Source organism: Bradysia coprophila, chromosome II (assembly GCF_014529535.1).
Source record: "Bradysia coprophila strain Holo2 chromosome II, BU_Bcop_v1, whole genome shotgun sequence".
Classification (NCBI taxonomy): Eukaryota; Metazoa; Arthropoda; class Insecta; order Diptera; family Sciaridae; genus Bradysia; species Bradysia coprophila.
Window position 1 is genome coordinate 6194226 of NC_050735.1, and position 12563 is coordinate 6206788.

General features: G+C 39.6%; 2 protein-coding genes across 3 annotated transcripts; both read right to left on the reverse strand.

The window, feature by feature from the left end:
• Nucleotides 1–2311: 2311 nt before the first annotated feature.
• On the reverse strand, nucleotides 2312–3245 carry LOC119069372. The gene is made up of 2 exons (XM_037173437.1): nucleotides 3048–3245; nucleotides 2312–2976 (listed from the first exon to the last, which is right to left on the reverse strand). Exons 1-2 carry the CDS (start codon nucleotides 3097–3099, stop codon nucleotides 2438–2440), a joined length of 591 nt encoding a protein of 196 aa, XP_037029332.1. The 5' UTR covers nucleotides 3100–3245; the 3' UTR covers nucleotides 2312–2437.
• Nucleotides 3246–6237: 2992 nt separating this feature from the next.
• Nucleotides 6238–11996, reverse strand: LOC119068876. Of its 2 annotated transcripts, XM_037172718.1 has the most exons (7): nucleotides 11425–11986; nucleotides 10743–11326; nucleotides 10575–10675; nucleotides 9546–9687; nucleotides 9019–9464; nucleotides 7915–8218; nucleotides 6238–7830 (listed from the first exon to the last, which is right to left on the reverse strand). In XM_037172718.1, the coding sequence occupies exons 1-7, from the start codon at nucleotides 11645–11647 to the stop codon at nucleotides 6682–6684; spliced, it is 2949 nt and encodes a 982-aa protein (XP_037028613.1). In that variant the 5' UTR covers nucleotides 11648–11986; the 3' UTR covers nucleotides 6238–6681. The 2 variants fall into 2 exon arrangements, with proteins under 2 accessions (XP_037028613.1, XP_037028622.1); XM_037172727.1 differs by lacking the exons at nucleotides 9019–9464; nucleotides 9546–9687 and having other exon boundaries at nucleotides 11425–11996.
• Between the last annotated feature and the right edge of the window lie 567 nt (nucleotides 11997–12563).

The following is a 12563-nucleotide window of genomic DNA, read 5'->3' on the forward strand; positions in this document are numbered from 1 at the left end:
GTCTAGCAAACAAATATAAGGAGTATGGAAGGCTTAAATAAGTTAAGATTTTCATCGAATGTGTTCTAAAGTGGCTAACCGCGGTGACACAATATCAGTAGTATGAGTCCATTCGTCAAAAACTAAGATTTGATAAGGGGCCTGCGCCTGAGATAATGAAGATAAGAATCGATAAGACTGCATTAAACATTATGTGGTACGTACACACTTTTAGACCTCAGTCGCAGGTGATCACAACTGTATCGAAGTGAAACTGCTATACATGATCAGAACCACTAGTGCCGAACTGGGCGTATAGTGAAATCGTACAAGCGTAATGCTTCTTGGTTTTATCTAATGAAATTGCTGTATTGGCGCCTATCTCACATAATTTTGCGTTTTTAGAGTACAGCCTGTAAATATTTTTCATATGCAGAATGAGCTCCAGCTGATATTCAGCTGGATCTGCTAACACACACTTATTGTATGATAAACAATCAAAACACATTCTTGACAATGTGTTTACTTCATTCATACGTGTTATGTGCGCGTAGATGACGTTAACGTAGAAATGCACTGTGTGTAGGTTGTCTTTGAATTGTATACAATACAAAGTGTTTTTGTTTGTACACAAGCTGGTGATATTCAGCTGGTGCTCATTTTGCACAAAAGAAACTTTTATCAATTGTAAGATTTTGCTGCCATAGACTAAAATGCACAGTGTGCCATCAGTCAGTCCTGCCCTGAGAGCCACTCAAATTTCTTGTTTTCAAATTAGAAATTAATTTTATTGTCTGCAAGACATATCTAGTATATCTACACAGGAATGGTGAATAGAACACAAATTAAACATTTCAAGTATGACTTTCTCGACACTTCCTCCGGACGTTAAGTCGATACTTTGGTTTTGCAAGCTTCCACAACATTTACCGACCGTTCCTCATCAACAGTGGTAACATCAGCGGCACGCCCAAAAATGATTCTGATCGCAATTAACTGGGTGTTGTCCTTCCAAGTATGAGCTAGAGTAGAACTCTAAAAATAAAATTTTGGACCTTCAACTAATCTGGAATAATGTCACCTACTTCTCTTTTAATCCAATCCAATGCACACATAAGACAATACGATGGAATAATTCCACCGTTTCATCCTTGTCTTGTATATGCATTAGATTGGATTTAAAAGAGAAAGAGTGAGAGGAAAAAGGTCACATTATTCCGGAACAGTTATACTAGGAAAGTTCGTCAACTCGAAGATCAACTAAGGAAATTAACGAGCAGAATTCAAAGCGTCCGTAATTACCACAATGTTAGAAAATTCCAGAAGAAGAAACATAACGAATGTTGTTGCCAAAAATTTCATCTCTGATCACCTTTAACGTAAATTTTGAACTAACTCTGTTTTACACATAAAATCTCTTTGTCGGAAACAGTCACTAATTTATGATTAAACCGAACTTTTTTTGTGTTAATAAATAGTCCAGTAAACACAAACGGCAAGTTAATCATGCTTGTAGTAGTTGAATCTGTTTTTTCTTGTTTGAAATGTTTGCGAATCCTTAGATGCAAAATCTTCTACTTCATTGTACTGAAACATTTTTCTAATAAAAAGGAACAACATAACCAGAGCCGACCGTTCGTCGTTGGCGATAACAGTCAATATCACCCTACTATAACTGTTAGTTGAATGAACATTATTACCGAAGGCAACCGACCGGTAAGATTGACATCAGTTCGAATTATTATCACATTATCATTTCACTTAATGGATCTCCCATGTCCAAAATATGATTATGACGGGCGCATACATCGTTTTCATAGTAATTTTTTGGAATAAAACCGTGAAACGATTCGACCAATGGCTACCATCAACTACTATTGTATCGAAGAGAAAAATGAGAGATTTAATCAGGCTACTTGTCTCTTCTCTAATGTGGAAACTGATGCATGAATCCACTCTTTATAAATTACTACGTTGCTGCTCTTTTGTTAAAGCAGATTCCGTTTCATGAGTTTCCTTCTCCATTCATTAGACTTCTAAAATTATTGTCTGCCACTGCCATGCACTCAAGTAGTAACTCACCCATAATAGACACCTTCAAAAGTGTAATTTTCGAAATGTCTCCTTCCAATCATCAGAGAAGGAGGAACCCAGGAACCTTGCAGATCTGATCCACAGGGTCTGAAAGTCAATGATCGACTATGTGAAACCGACTATCTAACCTCTGAATTTCCGTGACGTCAGAAACTAGAAATATTGAAAGCCATCAAGAGTACCAATCATGTGCAACAAAATCTCCGTTTGACGACCGTCCAGGCAAAACACAGGCTAATTGTAACTCTATTGAAATTAGTTTATATTAAAGAAAAGCAGGAATTTAGCTTACAATAAGTATCAGTCGAAAACATAAGAAATAGAAAACCACAGTTTTCCGATTCACCCGCGCATACATAATGCTTTAGTGGGTACCGTCAAAGTTTTCGTCAGATAAGAAAGAATTGTTTAGAGGTGGAAGATCTAACTCTTCATCTGTGGTCTTACGTTGACAGTCCCAGACCGGATCGAAACTGAAAAAATTCCAACAATGTTCTGGTAACGGCATTGGTGACGGTGATGGTGGCGGTGATGATGGTGGTGAAATTGAAGGAGGACTCATTCTCGGCGGACTCATGAACAGCAAATCGAACTGATGATCGCTCAACAACTGCTTCCGGTTCCATATTCCCACTTCGTCCACGTTCTTCAAACAATCGATAGCGTTGCTGTTTGGCACGGGTGTCGAATCTATTGTCTCGTTGAACTGAATTGACGATTTGACTTTTGTTGTCGACGGTAGAAATAGCGCCTGTTGTTGTTTCGTTTTCTCGACCGTTCCATTCCTCATCGGAGTAATTACGTTCATGGAATTCTTTTTCACATCGTCCAGTGCCATTTTGGGTTTGTCGGTGAATAGCGTTTTACGGGACAAAGCGTTTTTGTTCTGCGGCGTGACAAAGCCTACCGAACAATGGGAACAATCGAAAGGTCATCGAGAACATAAGACAATTTAAAGGCGTGTTTTCGCTTACCAGCATTTTCGTTTTTAGCTGCACTGGCAATCAATCCTCTGAATTCCAACATTTTGAATGATTCAAGAGGGTAAAATGACAAAATATAAGTCGGACGTTTCACAAAAAAATAAAGAAAATTCACAAAATAGAAGAGACTGAACAAACCGTTGCACTTGAACCTCTTGAAATGAGTTTCAGTTGTGTAAATGTCATCGTAATGCGGTTACAGTAATATTTCGGTAGATGGCGCATATGCTAATTTTAATGAATCTTTGACATAGAGATGGAAGCAGAGGGTCCTATTTTAAGCGCAACAAATTTAAAATTTTAATTTGATTAGGCGAAGCACTAGATAGGTAATGCCCTTAAACGAAAACAATAAGAAGTTGTAGATTTAATGATCTTGAGCACAAACGTAAATTACGTAAGGGTTTCAGGTCGAGCCGAAGTTAAGGGCTGCATTTACACATTTTTTTGATACCAACATCGAAAGTTGATACTTTCGCCCTCGAAATCCGGGGCGAAAGTAAAAAAATGCAAGTTATGTGTTTGAGCGGGGAGAAAGAAAGAATACATAAAGCGAAAGTCAATATACATAATGCGAAAGTCGACTACATAATGTAATAGTCGACTCTTGTCAACAAGTGTACTGCGATCAAAATTGAAATAAAGCGTGCGCCAGTGCGCTTATTGAAATTAACATACGAAGTTGATACTTTTTGTTGCTGAATGATTTGTTAGTTATTTGTTAATTTTTGTGTGTGTTGTTGTTGTGATGGCTAAATAATTAAATTTTTTTTATACCAGGGGGCTGCCGCCCCCTGGACCCCCGCATTTTCTGGCTAAATGCCTTCATATTTCAATATTTTGTTCTGCTGTTTGCGATACGTATCAACTTTCGATGTTGGTATCAAAAAAAATAGTATGAACGACTCGGGGCAAAAGTAAAAAAATTCAACCTGTGCGATTGAGGCCCTTGCCTTCGGCGCGGGCATCAACTCTCGCACACGGTTGAATTTTTTTACTTTCGCCCCTTGTCATTCAATGTACTATTGTCTATAATAAATAACAAATTTCCAAGCGAGAAAGGACCAATTGTCCGGTGGTGCAATGAGTAAAGGAACTTTTTCAACTCAATGAGAAAGTTTCGTTGTCTTTTCTGAAAAAGCTTTTTATGTGGCCTCAAGTGGTAATCTGTCGTTGTCGGTAGAGTAAAGGCTAGCTAGTTGTAATGGTCGATGGAACGAAATGGTGTGAGACCCTTTTCTCGGATTACTGAAGATATTTTAATAAATATTTCTTTTGAGAAACGGAATCGCGTCTACATGGAGTGTCCATAAACTTAAAAAATATCGAATGGTTACCGTCAACAGGTAATTTGAGACAACTTCCTTTTATGTGATCAAAATTTAACTCTTCCGGCATGAAGAAAGTCAATATTTTTAGTTATGCTCCTGTTTTGCTAGCTTACCTCTTTGTTTCCAATCATCCGGTTATCCGTACATATTTTGTTGATCCGCTTTCCATATCGATGACATAAGTTTTGAAGCTTTGGAATTAATAGACCAGGAGCATTTCGACAGAATCGCCAGAATGAGAAGAATCGCCAAGGCAAATAAAAAAAGCCGCACAATTTTTCTTGGAAATTCTTCTCATTTTGGCGATTTTTATTGACGTTTTTTCACAATGTTAATGAGGATTCTTTTGAATTTTGACTGACCGAAATCGGCGCTATATATTTCAGGACTATTTCATATATGCAAAGTTAGGCCTTGGTGCCTAGGCCCCAAAACCAGTCTCAGATATTTTTGATCTTACATGCCTGGCTGGTTGTAAGTGGCCGAAAGTCGAAAAATTAGGTTTCGTAGTCCGGATTTCATTTCCGTAAGGTGGCGAGGACATGGGCGTGTATGGGTTCGTTGGTAAGCTGAGTTCGAGTACTACTGGGGCAAATATTACCTTTAAAAAATTTGATGATAAACGGCAGAAAATATGACTTCCGGAAATTTATCAAAATCGAAGTAACCTCGGTGAACTTTGATGAGTGCTGTGACCTCACTAATGCAATAATTTGATTAAATTTTTACTTATTATGAATGTGGAGGACCTCAGCTTTACAGCGATATGCATATTTAGTAGTTTAACGGAGTGAAACGTAGTTTTCAGCTGTTACGTAGTCACGTGCCAAACTACTAAAAATGGGTATCAATGTAAAGCTGAGGTCCTCCGGTATGGAAGATCGAAAATGTCTGAGACTGGTTTTGAGGCCTAGGCACCAAAAAGTCCTGGAATAAATAGCGCCGATTACGGTCAGTCGAAATTCAAAAGAATCCCTCAATATATTTGCGTCACCACTGGACTTTTCTCTTACTAAAAGTAAGGGCAAAGCACCTGCCCTTTTTTCCTAATGTCATTACAAAATTACCATTAAGGCTGCGAATGGTATTATTGATATCAAAAATCTACTCTATTTGACGTGGTAAAACCTCCATTACCCTGCTAGGTGCTTTGGCAAAGGCGTTTCGTGCGATCCTAGAAATTTTATTCTTTCACAAAACTTAACGTGTGGGCATTTCGTTCGATACTACGGACTTTCTCTTTCTACAAAAAAAAAACGTTTCGTGCGATTTTAAAGTACTTTCTCCTCCCACGAAATGTAATGGGAAGGCGTGTCGTGCGATCCTAGCAACTTAATCTTTCTACAAATCGTAACGTAAGGTCATTTCGATCGATTAAAGGGACTTTCTCCGTCTGCACAATGTAATGTTAGGGCTTTTCGTGCGATCTCGTTTCTTTACACTCTTGCGATTTTTTCTGGTGATTAAACAAATCGACAAAACTGACGGATCGCCAAGAAAAATCTCCAAGAAATATTGCCAAATGAGAAGAAATGAAAATTGGCGGTGTCAGGCATGGCAGTCTTCTTTCACACACAATATTATTTTTCAAATTCTTCCTTTGGGGCTACTACTTTCATTTCGACACTAATTTCGATTTTCTGATGTGTGTTGGCTGAGATATACACTAGGGCTGCCTTCAATACCCTTTCTAGCTACCTAAAAGAAAATTCGCAGAACAAATGTTTTTCACCAAAATATTTGACCAATCGCCATCCGCGAACCGATGAAGGACCGAAAAGTCGGTGAGCCTAGGGTGTACAAGTCTATAATCTAAATCAACGGAATGGCATGATAGGGAGCAATAGAAATGTTTTCGTTGGAATTACAAGTTTATTATTTTTTCAATTAATTTACGATGTAATTGTGAACTGGCTCTACGTTGACAAAATAATGTAAATTTTAATTTAAATTCATAAAAAAAGTTTTACATTTACAGTGCGATGCGTGTTCCCAATTAACATCTGATTCCGAGTTCATAAAAAAAAAATTTGTTCCCCGTTCAAGCCACGCGATGAACCGTATAAATGAACGAAACAACAACTGGATTCACCCGAACAGAACAGTAGCTTATAGTCACATTGGTGACACACGGAATTCTCTTTTGCATTTCAGTTTGTTGCTTTTTATGTCTTTTTCATTAACAAAGCCAAAAAAAAACAATTGGGTCGTGCACTCATCCCATCCGAATGAAAAATCTAAACAAATTATACAACAACATTCTCGTTCCACCTCTTTCAAATGTCCTCCAACCACTACATTTCCGACATAGTTTGCCGCCACGTAGCCGAATACGGCACCTTCAATATGGAATACCGAAGTGTCGGTAAATGTTGCGACAGAATATTCTCCACTTTGCTCAACGACAAAATCTCCACTTGCGGAACATCGGAATTCGATTCATTTTGCTGATCTTCCTCGGACAAACCGGGAACGGGTTTCAGTACGGGAATTTTATCTTCAGCCTGTCGTCGATCTCTTGGCGATACGTCACACTGATCCACGTACAGTTCGGTGACGCGTAACAATTCCAATGTTACCACCCATGTCAACTGTTCCAGATGCTCTTTCAAACACAAAATGCCACTCAATATTACATTGTTGGTGGTGGCCGACTGTGAGATGTATGTGGGAATAATTAACAGCCGTTTGATTGTACGGCATTTGCTTAAGTGATCGTCAAAGTGTGGTTTGATGTCGAAGTTTACAAGTTCCAGTTGGGTCAGTTTCGGTAATGTTGCCAGTGCGTCGAGTATATCGAAGGTACAACAGTGATCCGTTCCCTTTTCCAATCTCAGTTTCTCCAATTTCCGCAAACATTTCAACGATTCGGCAAACGATCCGCTTAGCTTTGGACATTCACCCAATTCTAACGACTCTAAATTCACCAATTTACCGATAGCGTTTAAGCTGTCAGTCTCTGATAGGGTTGCGGACGTTAACGATAAATGAGTTAGTTGTGCGAGACCTTCCAGTGATTTAACATTACTTAGTGTCATTGTGTTCAGCGACCTTAAACGCAATTCCCTCAATTCACTCAATCGGCTCAAATTGTCCAGATCCAAACTGTCGGTTTTGATTGCGACGGCGTTCAGAACACGCAAACTGGGATTCGATTCGAACAGACCAACAACAACGGTGGCCGAACATCGACACAGATCAATGGTTTCCAGGTTAGCCACTTTGCCGATATTACTGGCAAATTGCTGCCACGTCTGTTCGGTGTCACTAGCGATCAGCATTTTCCGAAGGTCCAAATGTTTTGTCTGATTCCGTTGCAGTGTGTTCGCTAATCCAGACCAGTCGTTCACCTGGGAGTTTTTCATGCGTACCGTTCTCCAGAGCTTACTGTTCGATGCTGCTTGATTCCATAAGCGGCAAACACACGATGCGCGTAACAGTTCCTGCAATCAGAAAGCCAATTTGGACGGTTAGATTCATGTGTGTCTCCTCTTGAACGTAAAATAAAATGGGAAAACGAAATCTACCTGAACTTTGAGATACTGAAAGGTGTCCAGTAAAACTTTATAGCCAATGGCGGCGTTGCTCATAAAATTAGATGCAAGAAGTGTATGTGACAACGGTTCAACCGAATTGATATTATTCCGTTTGATTTTGCTGGCATCGCTACCAAAATTGACTCCGCCCGACGATTGTGCACCGGGTGAATGTGTTGGCGAACTGACCGGCGTCTGGGCCTTGGACGAGCTTCGGGATAGCATACGTTTTTTCGCAGGCGGTGAACCATCTTCACCGGTTGTTAGGGCTGCATTCGACGAATTTTGATTGGATCTGATAACGAGATTAAAGAGAATTATGGTAAGACGTTGTTTCAAGTGTGGTTGCGCTGGTTTGAAGTAAACGAAACAAAAATTAAACAAATCATTTGACAAAAACAATCAAAACAAAAAAAAATAATTTTCCAATTGGTGTGTGGTACAAGGAGGGATTATTGAGGATGGGAATATCGGATGTGGTATTATTATAATGGAGGATGCGGTTGGATATATGATTTGGAATGAGCATGAAAAGTCGTATGTTGAATAGTCAATTAGGCGCAACATCTGAAATCAAACAAAAATTATTGTTTAATGTTTGCGGATGCAGAACACGTACGCTAAACTTATTTTTTTTTATCTGATGGATGCGTGGGGTAGGCGACGGTATTCTTTCATACAAATCGTTTTTATATTAAAATGATCGGAAGTGAATTCGTCGACATCATCGGAACAGTGAACTTTTCCGAATTTCGCGGAGTTTTTTTTTACGATTCACAAAAAATAGGCCATGTGTCTGTTCGTTGTCGAACGAGCCTCCTGACCTTGAATAAAATCAATCCGAATTCTTAACCTTCCAATCCTCTACTCGTTAAGAATCCGTTGAAGTAGAGAACCTTCGACAAATAGTCTCGTAATGACCAGGCAATTCGTTGCTAATTTTTGTGAATGAATCGTTAATTGAAGTAGACAAATAAAGTCAACTGAAGTCTCGTCGCCACGTTAACAAAATGAATTAAATTATTTAAAAAAAAAATTGTGAAAATAAACGAAAAAGAAAACAAAACCAAACAAATCCAAAGAAGATCGGCTCACCTCTCTCCATCAGCCACATAGTCCAATGGAATCCCATTGTTATCACCAATTTTAACATTGCCATTCGGCGACACACTCATCAAATTCGTCTTCGGCACCATTATGTACTTCCGGCCAGCTATTATGGCTATCGATTGTGGCGGCGTTACGCTGATGTCCAGCTGGGATCGATTCGATATCAAATTAGCCGTTGGTGGTACCCAAGTGGTCAGACCGTCGATGACACTCTTATTCTCTTTACTGTCAATCGATCGATTCATCGCCGATTCGGAATGCAGATTGGCCGACGGTTTTTTCATCATTTTGTCCATGGAATTCGCGTTCGGTTGGGATGATGGCAGTGGCCGTTTCAGTGGCTGGGCGATTGAGTCCGAATGGATTTTGTCGGAATAGCGGGTTGAATCGATAGTTGATGTGGTTTCGGGTTTCGATTCGTAGATGCAATTCTGTGCGTCGCGACAGGAAGAGACAAAAATAAAAACGGTGAACAAAATGGCGAGAGAACAATATCTACGGTTTTCACTCACCTCACAAATGTACTGATTGATCGTCAACGAATAGTTGTGTAGTCCGATGCATTCCGGATGGAATAAGCATAAACATTTCTTGCATTGCAGCGTTGGGATTGTACCCATTGCCAAAACACATTGGATGCTGCAAGGTTCACCTCTGAAACCACCAGAAGAACAACAACCACCATTCATGAACCGGATGAGATGTGAATTATGGACAATATTTTTTTGTTTTGGAACGAATGGGTGGAAGGGAGGAAGACACAAGGTGCGGGATGAGGGGAAAATTTCGAATTGGAAATGTTAGTTTTAAGTAATTGGCATTTTTGCGGCTGGTCGATTTGGACGTCCAACAAAAATGTCAATGGAACGAGTGAAACAATTCGATGGGCAAATTGTTACGCAAAACCTGAATCTCATCTGAAAATACCTGAACCCGTTTTTACCTGAACGTGATTTTATCGATTCAGGTAAGACTGTAACTTGACCTGAAATTTTCGAAAAAAAAATCAGGTTCAGGTCGGGTCAGGTATTTTTATAAAACCTGACCTGAACCTGACCTTTCAGGTAACTCATTCTTTTAGCGCGGTGACCTGTTCCCAGCTTTATGCAATTGAATGGGAAAAATTCACTAGAAGATGCAATGGTCGATGCAGTGAATTAAGACTTCTCGAAAGTCAATCGATTCTTGTAATTCTGCGCATTGTATTGTCCCACTCGGACTCATAAAATTTGTAAATTGATGACACAACAGACACACAACACATAACACATTCAGTTTTAAGGTGCAAATACCCTCTGCAGCATGTATTGCATACCAAAAGGATTTTGATGAAACAGTTTCAATTAAAGTGTCGGTTCCTCGAATCGAGCAACTAACTCAAACCGAACGAGGACATAACATCTTCGTGCAGAGCCAACGAATCAGCTCAATATCGAACCCATTTTCCAGGATCGAATGTTTCGGTCGTTTAACAGACACACACGACTTAGACTCTCCAATTTGCCCACGAAATGTAACAACAGATCTAGCACATTACTCACTTCAATTTTGACGACGATTTCGGTGTCTTCACGTTTTTACTGTCGACATCGGCTGGCGGTTCACTGGCCTTTCGTGCATTTGATCCAGCTGGAGCGGCATTCTGGATACGACAAACGAAATTAATTAATCAAGATGAACGGGACAACCAAAATGTTTCAATATTTTACCCGGTTGCTGGGCGGTGGACTGGCACCTTTGGGCATTTTCGGTTTCGGAACTCGTTTTCCGAATCCCAGACTAGGATCTGCTTCTCCCAAATCTAAGAAATTTTGCACGGGCACCTTTCGTTGAGTCTGTTGTGTGTACGATTTAGCGCTGCGCACAATTTCACAGTCCTGACCGACGCCCAACGGATCTTTAGCGAATGTAAACATATTCAAATCCAATCCGTCTGTTAAACACGATTGAATTTCACTCTTTGTACGTAATTTCTTTCCTTCCGGTGTGATGTAATAGACTTCGGCTTTGTCCGATTTGGTACGAGTGTCTGCCATTTGCGATCGATAGACCAGTTCCCGTTTCCAGCCGAACTTAAATGGAATCTTGAATCTGTCATCGTTTATGTCGCACGGCACTCGTTTCTGCTGAGCGGCGGGCGTAAGTGGAATTGCCTGTCTTGAATTGTTTTGATGTGGTTCGTCGATCACTTCGGTTTTCACTTCCAATTTAACGTTGAATCCACCAAGGTCTGCAGCTTCTGTGTCGGACGTTGGTTCTTCTTTAATTTTTGGCGGCTTGAATGACTGTTGTTCTATGTAAAAAAAAATTAGAAAAAGTGAGGTTATGGTGTACAAGACACAGACACAGACGGGTATTTTACGCGGGTCACAAAATAAAATCAAATTTTACCATTCTTACAATCACCAAATCCAGCAAAGTCTTCATCGTCACTATGCACTAAAATTACCGAATCATTCGGTATTGTTTTGTTAATGTCCGACGACGTTGTGTTGCCATTGAAGCTTGAGCTTCCATCACAAACATCCATTTTTTCACTATCTGATTCTTCGAATTTATGAGCACTTCGCGGTGAACTTCTGGTGGAAAAACGCGAATTCGCCGATCGTTCCATGGCTACACTTTCCAAATTGGATTACACAGTTTGAAAGACAACTCAAAAATCTTTTTCTTTTTCCACAATAAGAGTGAACTGATTAACCACAAAAACTGAAGCTAAGGTTAAGTGTGTGCTCCGAATTAACAACAATTTTTCTGCAATTTCATTGTCTCGCTGTCATGCAATCTAAGAACAATCAATGGTCTTTGCCAACGTGTAATGTTGACAACGGAATATATGCCCGGCACTGGTTTCTTCGATAATATTTGATTTGAACAAACACTTTTTAAAATCCGAAAATTAATTGGCGTTTCTGAAACCTTCAAGCCTCTCAGATATTATTTTTAACAGGTGTGAAGTTAGCAACGGGTGATAATTGAACGCCGGTCACGCCATCTGTGTGTCAAGACTGTAAACAACACTGCAGATACATGGCAATGTTGTAGCTCGAGAAATGCAATAATTTTTCAGCAGTGAAGAGAAGTGTGAATGGATATACTCAGTATATTATACTGGGGTAGTTAAGGTGGCCTCACAGTCATCCGTTTTCACTCCGTTCTGCTTCTAATAAGTAATAAGTTTGAAATGTCAACTGTCAAGTACAAAACGGAGGCGCAACAGATACTTACATTTGATTTCTACCGCAATTATAAATCCTATTATAAGTACAAAGTTCGTGAAAAAAACATGAAAAACCGACCGCTGCTGCAAAATATGACAAAACATAGCTAACGCCGACCCGTACGAAACACCTATTCGTATCAAAAGCCTTTACTGTGAAACTCTTCATTTCTTTTACTTCATTCTCTACTGAAAAGCTATTCGCCCTTTAAAATCACTTACATTATCTTTCTTTGCCTTGCTAGCATATACAAATAAATTGCCGGAGGCAATATAGACAGCCCCGTACGAAGTCAACTTTCATAAATTC

Excerpts from the sequence above, each read along its gene's own strand:
- LOC119069372 (XM_037173437.1), bottom strand. The coding sequence starts at position 3,099 with ATGTTGGAATTCAGAGGATTGATTGCCAGTGCAGCTAAAAACGAAAAT. Across the intron at positions 2,977-3,047 it reads AGCTAAAAACGAAAATGCTG|GCTTTGTCACGCCGCAGAAC; the intron begins GTAAGCGAAAAC and ends ATTGTTCGGTAG.
- LOC119068876 (XM_037172718.1), bottom strand. The coding sequence starts at position 11,647 with ATGGAACGATCGGCGAATTCGCGTTTTTCCACCAGAAGTTCACCGCGA. Across the intron at positions 11,327-11,424 it reads ATTTGGTGATTGTAAGAATG|AACAACAGTCATTCAAGCCG; the intron begins GTAAAATTTGAT and ends TTTTTTACATAG. Across the intron at positions 7,831-7,914 it reads TTCAGTATCTCAAAGTTCAG|GAACTGTTACGCGCATCGTG; the intron begins GTAGATTTCGTT and ends TTCTGATTGCAG.